The following is a 14,234-nucleotide window of genomic DNA, read 5'->3' on the forward strand; positions in this document are numbered from 1 at the left end:
AATATTTTATACTGATTAGATGTTAAAATAGTAATATTTTAGTTATATCTTGGGTTACATAGAATATATTAAAACTAATTTCAAAAAAGGAGACAAATGTATTACACGTTGTAATATTTTAAGCAATAAAAAAAAACAAGTTAAAAAACAAACAAAACTAATTTCAACTGTTTCTTTTTGACTTGTAAATGACCTTGTCATTTAAACTTTCTCAGTCTCAGCTTCCTAATTCGTCAAATGTAAGGGGGGAAAAATCTGTACCGTTTGCCTTTCAGGGCTATTATGAGGCTTAAATAAAAAATAAAAACATCTTTAGTTGGAAAGTACACAACACTATTCAAACGTGAGGTGTTGCTATACAGATCTTCTTGCGTAACAGAATTAAAGAATTCTGAAAAGTCTAGCAGCAGAATGATTCCTTCTGAATACATTTTTCTTCCTTAAGCAAGAAAACAAACCAATAAACAAACAAACCTGAACTGTGATTCCACAAGTAATGACCACAACTGCCTCACTTCATTAATGAAGGCATTAGCCAGGGGGCAGACCAGCACGCTAGGTGTTTTCCTTCTGTTGGGCTTTGCACCACTTGTCCCAACTCATCCTTAAGCGCACTCAGTGGTTAAGAGGTCAGAGCCTGAATTAGACCGCCTGGCTTTGAGTCCTGGCTCTACCACTTACACACTGTGACCTTGGTCAAAATTAGTTAACTTCTCTAAAGCTTGGTTTCCTCATCTATAAGACAAGAACAAAAACTCCTATCTAGTGTGGTAGGAGGGTAAAATGATTTAACTCATATACAGTGCTTAGCACAGTGTTTGGCACACAGAGAACATTCAAAAGATACAAGCAGCCACTGCTACCAGCCCCCCGAGCTCAGTCCTTTCTCTCATATTTGCAAATAACCTGCTCCCAGTCTTGCTTTTTTCTCTCTTTCTAGTCATCTACAATATCTTAACAATGCCAGGTATTAGAATAAGGAAATAATAGTTCAATTCACCTGTTTTAAATGAGATAGTTAGTCGTAAGGGAACTTTTCTATGATTTCTTAGCAAGTAGCACCCTGTCTAGAACCCAGAGCTGCTGAACTAAAATAAGTCTAAAAAGAAAAGTCAGGTGCCGCTTAACAATGGGGATCCATTCTGAGAACTGCGTTGTGAGGTGATGTGGTTGTGTGATCACAGAGGCACTTACAAACCTAGGCTGTATGGTATAACCTACTGCTTTGCAGGAGACGAAAAATAACTTTTCCTCTACCCTCTGGGCTCTTAACTGAGCCATCTATAATAAATGACAAATTAATAGAAGGAAACAAAAATAGTTTAATAACACATATACCTCCTGGATACATTGGAGAATATCCAGGAAAACTAGGTCTCACCAAAATAGCTGGACCCACCACCTTAAATAACATCTTCAGTAAACATGGAAGATGCTGGGGTTGGCGGTAGTCAGTGATGAAGGTTCCAGGAAAAGCACAGTAAACCAGGGTTAAGGTGGTTATGCAGTTTTGTCATTATCTTCCCCATTAATAAGAGTTTCTAGAGATAAGGTCATCCCCTCTTCCTGGTACAGGCAGGGAGACACCCTGGCAAATGGAGATTTCCCTTACAATGTAAATGTCTGTTACACAGGGTAACTTTATTTGGTTTTCAGAACTTATCCCACATCTGCTATTTCTTAAAATAAACCAGCCTAAAATAATCCTTATGCCAAAGAGACATATTTTGGGGTGACAAGTTCTATTCTCCCACAGCTTCTAGGCTACGAACCTATACCACATGCTACAATGGTATTTGTGTACTGCACCATGCTATAACCACGTCACTAGGAGATAGGAATTTTCAGCTCCGGTCTAATCTTACGGGACCACTGTTGTATATGCAGTCAGTCATTGACCCAAACATCGTTATGCGGCATCTGACTGTAGGAAGTTAAAATAAGGGGCAGAACCGTAAAGGGACACCCTAGATGAGTGCAATGCTCCACCTAGCTTACTGAAAAACACAACAAGCCTGCTACTTAGACTGCTGAATAAGATACCCAGTCTCAGAACAAAATGGTCTTTGGGAGACATGAAAAGTAAACACTAAAATTTCCAAAAGAGAATGAAGTCTCAATTAATTCAAATAGAGCACATTTGAATCCACAAAGCCTATAAAAGTCCCTTCAGCTCTTAACACAGTAACAAAACTGTCTCGATTAAAATAAGATCCCAATTTGTATTGTTGCTTTCCTCCAGCCCTCAACAATTAAATGCTTTCTAGGAACTACAATTACAAACTTAAAGTAAAGGTTATACTAAATTATCCCCTCTATAATTAACCCATTTCTCAACCTCCTTTTTCCTCCTTACTGCGTATTCAAGATTTCCTCTAGAAATTTCTCCTAAGAACAGAACCTGTGTATATGTATGGTAACAACTTACTGCTACAGTTGTTTCCCCATTTTTAAGTACAGAAACTATATTTTCAATGCTATGCCAACTTATTTTCTAAATCTTAGAATCAGAAGATAAGTAAATAGCCATACTTCTTAGATGTAAAATAGGCTTTTGAAAAATAAAATTTTTTTAAACAAAGTTATCTCTATTCATAGAGATGTACTGGGGCTGAAACATAAAAAAATCATGTAATTTTTGTGTAATTTTTATTTAAGGGGGAATTTAAATAAATTTCTATTTAAATAATAGACAAAATAAGAAAACCTATCATAATAAAAACATTGTAGTGAGCCTTGTTGGTGTCTGGTTATTTATATAAGGAGTTGTGATATCTGGTTTTTTATTTAAAATAAAAATATAACCTGTGGTCTGAAGTTAATTTTCTTTAAAAGACTATAAAGGCTACTAGAAACTATGTTTTCTGTATCTATGGCATAAAGATCTTTTAAATGCCTTATAAAAATGACTATTATTTCCAGCTTTAAAGTTACCTTTAGATTGTGAAAATAAGGCAAACGTGTAAAAAGGTTCTGCATCAAAGCATAAAGCCATGGTACTGAGTTCTGGAAAAGCACCAGCTGAGGAAGTAGATTTCAACTGCATACCTATTTTCATCATCACCCTGATAAAACCATGGTAGCCACTTAACTAATTTTAATGCCGGAGTTTTATATATATATAAAAACGAATATAATATATATATATATATACACACACACACACGAATATAGTATCTGAAATCTTTTTCAGAAATGAAATACAAAATTTTTTTTTAAGTGTACACAGATTGCATGAAACAGGCAGATTGCCTTTCCTTTAGAGAATTCCAACATTTATATAATGGGCCTGCCTACTTGGCTTATGTAGATGTCTGTCACCTACCTGGATACACCTGCTTACTCTTACAACAGACAAGCTCGAGGAAACTTGTCCAGAAACTCCTATGACTCACAATCTTTCATATGGGCTTTAAGTGTACCCCCTTGAGGATTTTTTGTTTTGCTTTGTTTTTTCTATTTATTTGGTAACAGCCTATAGAAATACCAGCTGTCCTCACTTCACCAACAGGTTGTATTTAAATTCAGTTGTAAGCTGGTTATTTGGAATTTGAAGAACAGCCTCACTCTAGTGGCAGTCTAGCCTACTACACCTAACAGTGGAGGTCTTAGGCTTTCCTTTACATTGTGTTCAGTGACTAGGTATCACTGTGTCTTTGGGGCATACAGAATACCCTACCAATGCTGAAGGTCTGGCCAAAGAAGGAAACACTCCCCATATTAAGCCTCTGATGGCGGTTCTAGGACATGGGTGAGATGAGAGACTAGAACCGTACAGCGAGGCAGGGATGAAAGCTATTACTTCAGATCTGGTGAGAAGCCAAATGGCACAAAAATCATTATTTCTGTGTTAAAGACACAGGTGATTTAGAGACTGGATATGAAAAAACGACATATTAACAACTAGAGCCATAGTTTGTATGTTACAACTTAAAAATTATACTCATATTACATATTTTACAAACACAACCTTCAAAGAAATTTCAGTGAACCTTCCTTTTCTTAGAATTTCCTCACTGAAGTGAGTGAATAGAGAAATAAACATGCTTTGTTATAAAATACCTTAGGCCTCTTTTTAAAGCATTTCACATACATCCTGACTTACCAGCTAAATCTTAAGATTCCTTAGAAGCAGGGATCTCAGGTGCTTGCTAAACTAGTGATTTTACATCAATAAGTAAACCTTCCTCAACAAATCCATTAAGTTTCTTATAAGTTCTTTTCACTAAGTAAATGGGCTTCACAGCATCTAAGAGAGTCTGATAAATCTTCCCCAGTCTTACTACTTACAGAGGACACAACTTGTTCATAACAAATCCTGAGCCAAGACTGATCAGATTGCAAAGACAGGTCTCTGGCAGAGGCCTATGGCATCATCAAATTCAAGGCCAAAGCTATAATACTAATGTAGGTCTTCATAAAAGCAAAGTGGTACAACATGAACTTTCAAAAAGCAGGGATACCTGAACTAGAAACCTATTCCAAACCCTAACTATGACAACAATCACTCCTGAGAGCAACCAAAAGGCCAATGATAGGAGTCACCTATCATCCCAATCTTAATCCTCCTCCATGGTCCTCTGTACTCCGCCCTCCCCCCCCGGTTAAAGTAAATCCTCACTTAAAGTCCTGGACAGGTTCTGGGAACTTCAGGGAAAGGAGTAAAGTGAAACCAATTCACCATAGGCTAATTGATATAAACAAGAGTTAAATTCCAACATCTTATCAACGTTGCTGGATGACCAGTTCTGTGTGTCTTCTAACATGGTTAACTGCTCCCAAAATGTACTTATAGTCACTCAATCTGGAACCTAAGAGTCAATCTAGGTTCCTCGCCCTTCATATCCTTTCAAAACTTTCTGTGGATTTTTTTTTAATAGTCCCTTCACCAGCATCTCAGCTTCTAGTTTCGACCCTTCCCAATTCAATTCCACAATTTGCCAAGGTAAACTCAATGGTCCAAACCCCTTAAAGAGCTGATAGCTACCACCAACCCTCCCACCCCCTAAATGTCACCTGACATTTCTACCCTTAGCTCCCTCCCCATTAAAACCCACAGTTTACTAGGAGACTATGGACGCTTTCCTCTGAGGTTGGTCTGCTTGGAATCCTTTTGTATTCAGCTCCTTCTTTACTTGGCTAATTTCTATTCCAAAAAAATTTCTCCTGCCCCGTTTCAGGCCCAGTTAAGCCCTTCTCTCCATGCTTCAACCGTTCCCTATCTACCATATTTTTGTATCCTATGATTTTCCCTCTTAAATAATGTAAAGATATGCCAGGCTGGTGTGGCTCAGTTGTTGAGTGTTGACCTATGAACCAGGAGGTCACAGCTCGATTCACAGCCAGGGCACATGTCCAGGTTATGAGCTTGATCCTCTATGGGGGGCGTGCAAAAGGCAGTCGATCGATCCATGATTCTCTCTCATCATTAATGTTTCTCTCTCTCTCTCCTGCTCTCCCTTCCTCTCTGAAATCAATAAAATATTTTTTAAAATGTGGCGATATGTTGCCATTAGTATATATCCCGTTCCTAGCACAGTGCCTGGCACAAGAGTTATGTATGTATCAACAAGTCATAATTTTTCATTAGAAGACAAAAATGGGATAGTAATTTCACTGAGTCTTTCAGAACATGTTAAGGCCTTGCAACCTTGATACAGTAAACGAGAGCCAGCTTAGTTAACTGTCATAAGCCCGTAGTATTAATTTGTAAAAAATTTTGTAATTATGAATATAATCTTTTCTTTCTTGTAATTTGTATTGCTTTAATTAGTTTCTGATGATGTATTGGCTAGAGAGTTTTTGCAACAAATTATCTTAGATTTATTTAAAATATCCTAATATAAACTGCAAATTTTAAAGATCAGTCCAGGTACTAAATAAAAAGTAAAAAAGAAATTGAACTTTATTTCCTATTATGTGCATTAATGTTTCCCTCATTACTATATTCATGTATTATTTTATTTTCAATTGTGTATCATTATGTGTATGTATTACATTATCTCATTTAATTTAATTCCCATTTTACAAAATGTAAAAAAACTTTTGAGGCCTGGAGAGGCTAAATAAAGTTTATGGCCATACTGTCCTGCATGCTATATGAGAGAGCTAGCTTTCAAACCCCCTCAATGCAGCTACCAATTCCATGATCTTCTCACTTACAAAATGACGGACTATGAAAACCTAGCAACAGCTAACAGGAAGATAAAGACCTATACAAAGCACTTACCTTTGAAAAAACTATTGGCAAGATTAAATGACTGTGTGTTAAATTGTATGCATTTGGCAAGTTACTATACATGCATAGTCAAAGACATTAAAGCTTAAAATGAAACTCCACTGAAGTTAAAACATTAAATCAAATGCTTTAAAAATTCGATAAGAATAATTTTATTTTTAAATTAATGTTTAAACTGCTTAATATAAAGTTTATACATATAATACCTTCTTTTGAGCAGCTTCCTTCTTTTTCTTGTCGTCTTTTTTCTTTTTCTTTTCTTCCATCAACTGTTCTTCTTCTTGCACTAAATCCCTGAACCATACAGTTGCAATTAACTTTCCCAAAACGTATTAAGAAATAAAAATAATGTTGCATACAGATTCATTTTCACTCTATTAGAAGTACAGACATGGCAAATTATTCTTTTATCATTCACTACAATAAGCACAAATTGCAACCTAAATCTAACTATAGGGCCACCAGACAGTCCTTTTCTCTAGTAAACCACATGTAATAGAGGTTTTATCTTAATACTAGAGGCCCAGCACACAAAATTCATGCACGGGTAGGGTACCTAGGCCTGGCCAGTGATCAGAGCCGATCCAGGCCTTCTGGCTGCCGGCCGGAGCCTCCCTTCCCTGGCTGCTGGCCCGGGCCTTCCTTCGCTCTGCACCAACCCTTGGTGGTCAGTGCATGTCATGGTGAGCGATCAAACTCCCGGTCAAACTCCCAAGGGGACACTTTGCATATTAGGCTTTATATATATACATATATAGATAGATAGATAGATAGATCGATCGATTGATCATATCAAGGAAGACAACCTAAAATTAGCAAATGTTACATGGGAAACAATTAGAGTTACCTTGTTTCTGACCCCAATTATAATTTACTACTAGCTAATGGCAATGCCTGGAACGGCACCACAATCCTCTCCTGCCTAGGTATTTGGGGTATCTATGGCTGTCCTTGCTCTAAAAAGCTTTATAAGCATTTTTAAAATACAAGTTAGTCATACATAGATGATGTATTTCAACATTACAGTAACTTCACATTCTATAAGCATTCCAAACTATTCTATAAATACTTGTGAAACAATACATTCATTAAATAAGCTTGTTTTAATTCTTAAAATCACAAATACTCAAACTTGTCAAAAGAACTGCTGGCTCAGGACTTCAAAATGATAGACTAGGCAAATGTGCTTGCCTCTTCTTTTCCATTTATCTTACTGAAATGATAGGAGAAAAAAAGGTAATAAATCTATTCAGAGTTGAGAAATAAACAAAAGCAAAAGTAGCCCCAACCCAAGAATAAACACAAAAGTCCTAAATGAATGTATGTGCCATCCTCTGGTGGCACTCTAGAGAGGCTCCAAGGTCAGAGCTGGAAGAGCAGAAATAGGAATGGAGCGGAAGTGCCCTAGGATTAAAAAGGCTGGGATTCAACTCCTCCCAAGCACTTTCCATTCCCATGACTATTTGGCTAAAGGTGTAGCTGCAATTGAAACCAGCCTAAAACCAAAACAAAAAAAACACACACACTTTCTATAGACTCTAAACCTTACATTTTGAACATACTAAATGAAGACTTTACTGAGTAAAGATCTGGCAAAGAAAAGGTGCTTACAAATTAAAAAAAGAAAATAAGAAACTAAGCCTTCTTATTGGAAACCACGGCCACTCCCCTCCCTCACACCCTAAAGTGAAGCCTGCCAACCATACCTAGAGCGCAGCATCAGCCCTCCTGCTTGAGGGAGGAGCCTACTGGGTAATATACGTTAACCAAAGTTAAGGGGAACACACTCCAGTAACCTACACTAATGCCATACAGTCTACACAGGGGTGGGGAATCTTTTCTCTGCCAAGGGCCATTTAGATATTTACAACATTATTCATGAACCATGCAAAATTATCCATGTAAAACTGAGCCTGCTATATTTGGTCAAACATTTAATTAACTCACCCCTAATGCCTTGGCAGGGCCAGACCAAATGATTTCTGGGCCTTATGGTGTACTTCCTGTGGGCTGGACGTTCCCCACCCTTGGTCTAGAACCTAAACCTTCACTCATAATATCAATAGACAACTAAAAATCGTCAGATACTTGAAAAAAAAATCAACACACAAAGAGAAAGTACCTAAACTCTGCCTTGAGAAAGCTTTCCAGAAGGGACATTATGAATAGAAGGCAGGCAAGGTAAGATTCAAGGAATAAGACTAGAAAATAAAACGAAAGAGATTGGCAAGTACATAAGAAACTGGAAGGGTTACTGTGGATGACCTGAAGTGAGATTACACGAAACTCAGGATGGCTCTGCTGATGGATTACCAGCCGTGGGCAAACTACGGCCCGTTTGAAATGAATAAAACTAAAAAAAAAAAAAAAAGACCGTACCCTTTTATGTAATGATGTTTACTTTGAATTTATATTAGTTCACACAAACACTCCATCCATGCTTTTTTCCGGCCCTCCGGTCCAGTTTAAGAACCTATTGTGGCCCTCGAGTCAAAAAGTTTGCCCACCCCTGGATTAGACAGTGGAGATGCAGGTAGACAGTGAACAACTAAATGAATGACACCACGTATGACTGATGATCATTTAGCACAGTGAAGAATTACTGCTACTATCAGAAGCTGGAGGAAGAGGATGACTACTTCTTATATTTCGTTGTCCTTTGTTCAGAGTAAAACTGTCATGTGGCTAACAGAGTAGCAAAATATATTGGTGCCAACTGTAACCATGACTCACTCGCTCCCAAATTCTGTGTGAGGGAGGTAATGAGAGTGTGCTCACTCGAACTGCTATCCTGGAAAGTCAAGGATCAAGCCAGCCATAGCATATGAGAGAAAGAGTACGGTTAGAAAACAAAGTAATTAAATTATATCATTGTCCTGTTACTCATCAAAAGTTGATTACTAGCTCTAAATACTTAACTGTCTTCAGTCACAGTTTCTGTACTAAAACTGGGAGTAAACTGCTGTACATATCTACTTCATAACATTTTTATAAAATTAAATGAGAAATGGTTACTTAACATAGTGCCTCTAGGAAGCACTCAAATGCCCAGTCATGAACTCTTCTCACCAATTCTCAGTGGCACCCAAAAACCCCTGCATTTATTCTACTTTTTTCAAGATTACACTGAGCATTTATTATGTAGAAAAGGTCAGGAATCTTCAGCATCTGTTCTTTGTGTTCTGGGAGTCATAGGCACATCCTTCTCTAATCTATGTCACTAATTTTACTCCATAGGATGCTATCTATTTGGAATATTTTCTCCCTTCTCAAACTTCATTTTCAAAGCTTTTTGATGAGGCTAAGCAAGTGTTTTCCTGGCCAAAAATGGTCTCTTTAGTATTTAAAAGAAGTACCATATGACATCTCAAAGAAATACTACAATATCAGTTGCTACTATACTAGTAAGCATAGAGATAAAAATTCTGTTCTTCAAGGCCAACTAACCACTTTTCCTACATTTTCTTCAGAAAGCCAACTGGAAAAAACATATATAAATAAATACTAGAGACCTGGTGCACGGAATTCATGCACTCGGGGGGGGGGGGGGGGTCCCCTCAGCCCAGCTTGCACCTTCTCGCAGTCCAAGAGCCTGCAGAGGATGTCTAACTGACGGCAGTTGGACATCCTTAGTGCTGCCATGGAGGCGGAAGAGGCTCCCGCCACTGCTGCTGCACTTGCCAGCCTTGAGCCCGGCTCACAGCTTCTGGCTGAGCAGCACTCCCCCTGCGGGAGTGCACTGACCACCAGGGGGCAGCTCCTCCATTGAGCGTCTGCCCCCCAGTGGTCAGTGTGCATCATAGTGACCGGTTGTTCCGCTGTTTGGTTGATTTTCATATTAGTCTTTTATTATATAGAATTCCACCTATGCCCAAACACTTCCGCTTTCAGGACTTAAATCAGGGGTGGGCAAACTTTTTGACTCGAGGGCCACAATGGGTTCTTAAACTGGACCGGAGGGCCGGAACAAAAGCATGGATGGAGTGTTTGTGTGAACTAATATAAATTCAAAGTAAACATCATTACATAAAAGGGTACGGTTTTGTTTTTTTTTTTAGTTTTATTCATTTCAAGCGGGTCGTAGTTTGCCCACGGCTGACTTAAATGCTAGTAGAGACTCATTTAAGACATATGGCTCTACCATTTAAGGTATCTATTAACACATTGTTTGTGGGTAGTTTTTATGGTGCGCTAACAGGTGGCGTGGGCCATTTTTGCTAATTTTTTGCACAAATGGCAACGTTCAGTAAAATTATGATAACTTTAGTTTATGTATTTATACGTTACCCGCATTCTACCGCTAGTCTACAAAAAACGTATTAATACGTGTCCTGCACTCTACTACCAGTCAACGTAAAACGTATAAATACGTTTCCCGCATACAATGTGTTAAAAGGAGTAAGGTTGATGGACCTGATAGGTCTAAGTGATCCATTATATTTGCTTCACAAAGATAAGATTCCAGCCAGCAATCAACCATCCCCTGAAGATTAGAAGCAGGATACCTCAAATCTGCAAATTCTGGACCTAGGAATGAGAATAAACCTCTCAGTGATTAAAGTGTTAGTGATTATGCTGGGTACTTTATGTATATTTTCTCATTTGTTACTTTAAAAAATGTTAAGTAAATATATTTCCCTTTTATACACGAAAAAAAATTGAACCTCAAAAAGGTTAAGTGACTTGTCCAAAGTCATATATCCAGTACAGGGAGGAGCCAGGATTCAAATCTGGTTCTCAAACTCATGGTCTACCCTGGGTCCCATGCTGCTAAAAAACCAGCCTTGGAGCGCAGCTTGGACACGTCCGTGCACAGCCAAGCCCTGTGGAGGCAGCCACAAACTGTGGATCACTTGAAGCTTCACACAGGTTCCCAAGAGCCAAAAAAGAACAGCTTCTGACAGTGGCTAGCACCAAAGTACCTCCCAGGAAGCCCATAACTGGCATGCAAAAGAGCCTCAGTAAACATAAGAGCAGGATCCAAAGGGAGATTGCAGCAGGCACTAAACTCTGCTGAACTCCACTTTGCTTTTTTTGTTTTTCATTACTTTATGTTTTCTTTTTTATTGCGTTATTATTTTTTCTCTTTTTTTCATCTCTTATTTTTATCTTTCGTCTTCTTACTCTACTTTTTTGTCTTCCTTCTCTTTTTTCCTTTTCTTAATTCTTCATTCTTTTTTCCTTTTCATAATTTTTCCTTCCTCTACTCGTTACCTTTTCCTATTCATTATTCTTATTTTTCACTTTCAGATTCTTTTTTTCTTCCCCCCTTTTCCTTCAATTTTCTTTTCTATTCTTTTTTTTATTTGTGTCCTCCTTTCTCTTTCCTAACTCTCTTTTCTTTTGTGGTTGTTTTTACTGTTGTTGTTGGAGTCTCTTGTATGTTTTTGTTTTGTCTCTTGTTTTGTTCTGTCAGCATCTGTACATTAGCTCGCACAACATGGTCAGGGTTGAACCTCACAGTCAGACAGTCTGAGGGAGTTCCCACCCATGAACAGGACAACACAATCAAGACCAGTTACAACAGGAGCCCAAATAACCCACACATGGAACATTACACAAGGAGCATCCAGCTTAGGAGATCGAAGAGAGTACGCCTCCAGGTCCCACCGGACACTTATTACATAAGGCTGCCCCACAAAGACTGGGAATCACAGCATTTCTATCTGATACAAAGAAACAAACAAAAAGACAGCTAAAATGGGGAGACAAAGAAACAGCCCTCAGATGAAAGGACAGGAGGACTCTCAAGAAAAAGCTAACTGAAATGGAGGCAAGCAATTTATCAGTCATCGAAGTCAGAGTAATATAGATTATAAGGATGTTCAAGGAACTTAGTGAGAACTACAAGGAACTTTATCAGCATGAAAAGAGACAAAGAAACCATGAGTAAGAAACAGTCAGAAATGAATACCATATCTGACATCAAGAATATGCTAGATGGAATTAAAGTAGGCTGTATGAAGCAGAGGATCAAATCACCAATTTGGAAGACAAGGTAGGAAAAAAAAAACCCCACACCCAATTAGGAATTTAAAAGCAGGAGGATATTTTAAGGAGACTTTGGGACACCATGAAACATAATAACTGTATGATAGGTGTACCAGAGAAGAAGAAAGTGAGCAAGGAATAGAGAACCTGTTGGAAGAAATAATGATAGGTAACTTGCTTAAGCTGGTGAAGAAAGTCACAAGTAAAGTAAGCACAAAGAGTTGCAATCAAGAATGAACCCAGCTGAACTGGCTTGGCTCAGTGGATGGAGCCTCGGCCTGCGGACTGAAGGGTCCCAGGTTTGATTCCGGTCAAGGGCATGTACCTTGGTTGTGGGCACGTCCCCACTGGGGGGTGTGCAGGAGGCAGCTGACTGATCTCTCTCCTTGATGTTTCTAGCTCTCTATCCCTCTCCCTTCTTCTCTATGGAAAGTCAATAAAATATATTTAAAAAAATAAATAAAAAGAACGAACCCAAAGAGACCCACTCCAAGACACATCATAATTAAAATGACAAAGATTAAAGACAAAGAGATCATCTTAAAGCAAGAGGGAGAAAATTACCTATAAGGGAGTACCCATTAGAACGCCAGCTGATTTCTCAACAGAAACACTTCAGGCCAGAAGGTAGCATGAAGTATTCAAAGTAATGAAAACCAAGGACCTGAACCCAAGACTACTCTATCCAACAAGGCTATCATTTAAAATTCAAGGTTAAATAAAGAGCTTCCTGGACAAAAAAGGCTAAAGGAGTACATTACCACTAAACCAGCATTGCAAGAACTGATAAAGAGTCTGCTTTAAGAAGATGAAGAAAAAGAGAAATAGAAGTATAAAGAAAAAAAATGGCAATAACTACCTATCAATAATAACGTTAAATGTAAATGGACTAAATGCTCCCATCAAAAGACATAGGGTAGCTGAATGGATAAGAAAACATGACCCATATATTTGCTGTCTAAAATAGACATATCTCATAACAAAAGACCCACACAGACTGAAAGTGGAGATGAAAAAAATATTCCATGTAAATGAAAATGAATAAAAAGCTGGGGTAGCAATACTCAAATCTGACAAAATAGACTTCAAAACAAAGGCCATAAAAGAGACAAAGGCCAGCACCGGTTTGGCTCAGTGGATAGAGCGTCGGCCTGCGGACTGAGGGGTCCCGGGTTCGATTCCGGTCAAGGGCATGTACCTTGGTTGCGGGCACATCCCCAGTAGGGGGTGTGCAGGAGGCAGCTGATCGATGTTTCTCTCTCATCAATGTTTCTAACTCTCTATCCCTCTCCCTTCCTCTCTGTCAAAAATCAATAAAATATATTAAAAAAAAAAAAAAAAGACAAAGAAGGTCACTACATAATACTAAAGGGATCAACCCAAAAAGGGGACATAACCCTGAAACATGTGTACCCAATATAGGAGCACCTAAATATATAAAAAATTTTAGTGGACTTTAAGGGAGAGACCGGCAGCAACACAGTCATGGTAGGGGCCTTTAAAACCCCGTTATCATCACTGGATAGATCTTCCAGACAAAAAATCAATGAGGAAACAGGGACTTTAAATGACACAGCAGATAAGATGGATTTAATTTAAAGAACATTTTACCCCAAAGCAGCAATTACACATTCTTCTCATGTGCACATGGAACATTATCAAAGATAGACCACATGTAAGGGCACAAACTAAGGCTCTATAAATTCAAGAAGATTGAAATCATATCAGCATTTTCTCAGATCACAATGGCATGAAACTTGAAATCAACCACAATAAAAAAGCTGAAAAACACACATGGAGGCTAAATAACTTATTGTTATTGAATAGTGAACGAGTTACCAAGGAAATCAAGGAAGAAATAAAAAATTACTTAGAAATAAATGAATAAAAACAAACAACCCAAAATCAATGGGACACAAAGAAAGCAGTTCTGCAAAAGAAGTTCTTAGTGTTACAGGCCCACCTCAAAAAGCAAGAAAAATCTCAAACAATCTACCCTACACCT

The 14,234-nt window shown here is 38.2% G+C and overlaps 1 protein-coding gene across 1 annotated transcript in view; it reads right to left on the reverse strand.

The window, feature by feature from the left end:
• TNRC6A (trinucleotide repeat containing adaptor 6A) overlaps positions 1-14,234 on the reverse strand; it is a 92,696-nt gene that overhangs the window by 61,734 nt on the left and 16,728 nt on the right. Inside the window, exon 3 of the mRNA XM_081089362.1 lies at positions 6,445-6,532. Within this exon, the coding sequence (XP_080945488.1) occupies positions 6,445-6,532 (88 nt within the window). The remainder of the gene's footprint in view (positions 1-6,444; positions 6,533-14,234) is intronic.

Source organism: Myotis nattereri (assembly GCF_964212035.1).
Source record: "Myotis nattereri genome assembly, chromosome: 4".
Lineage (NCBI taxonomy): Eukaryota > Metazoa > Chordata > Mammalia > Chiroptera > Vespertilionidae > Myotis > Myotis nattereri.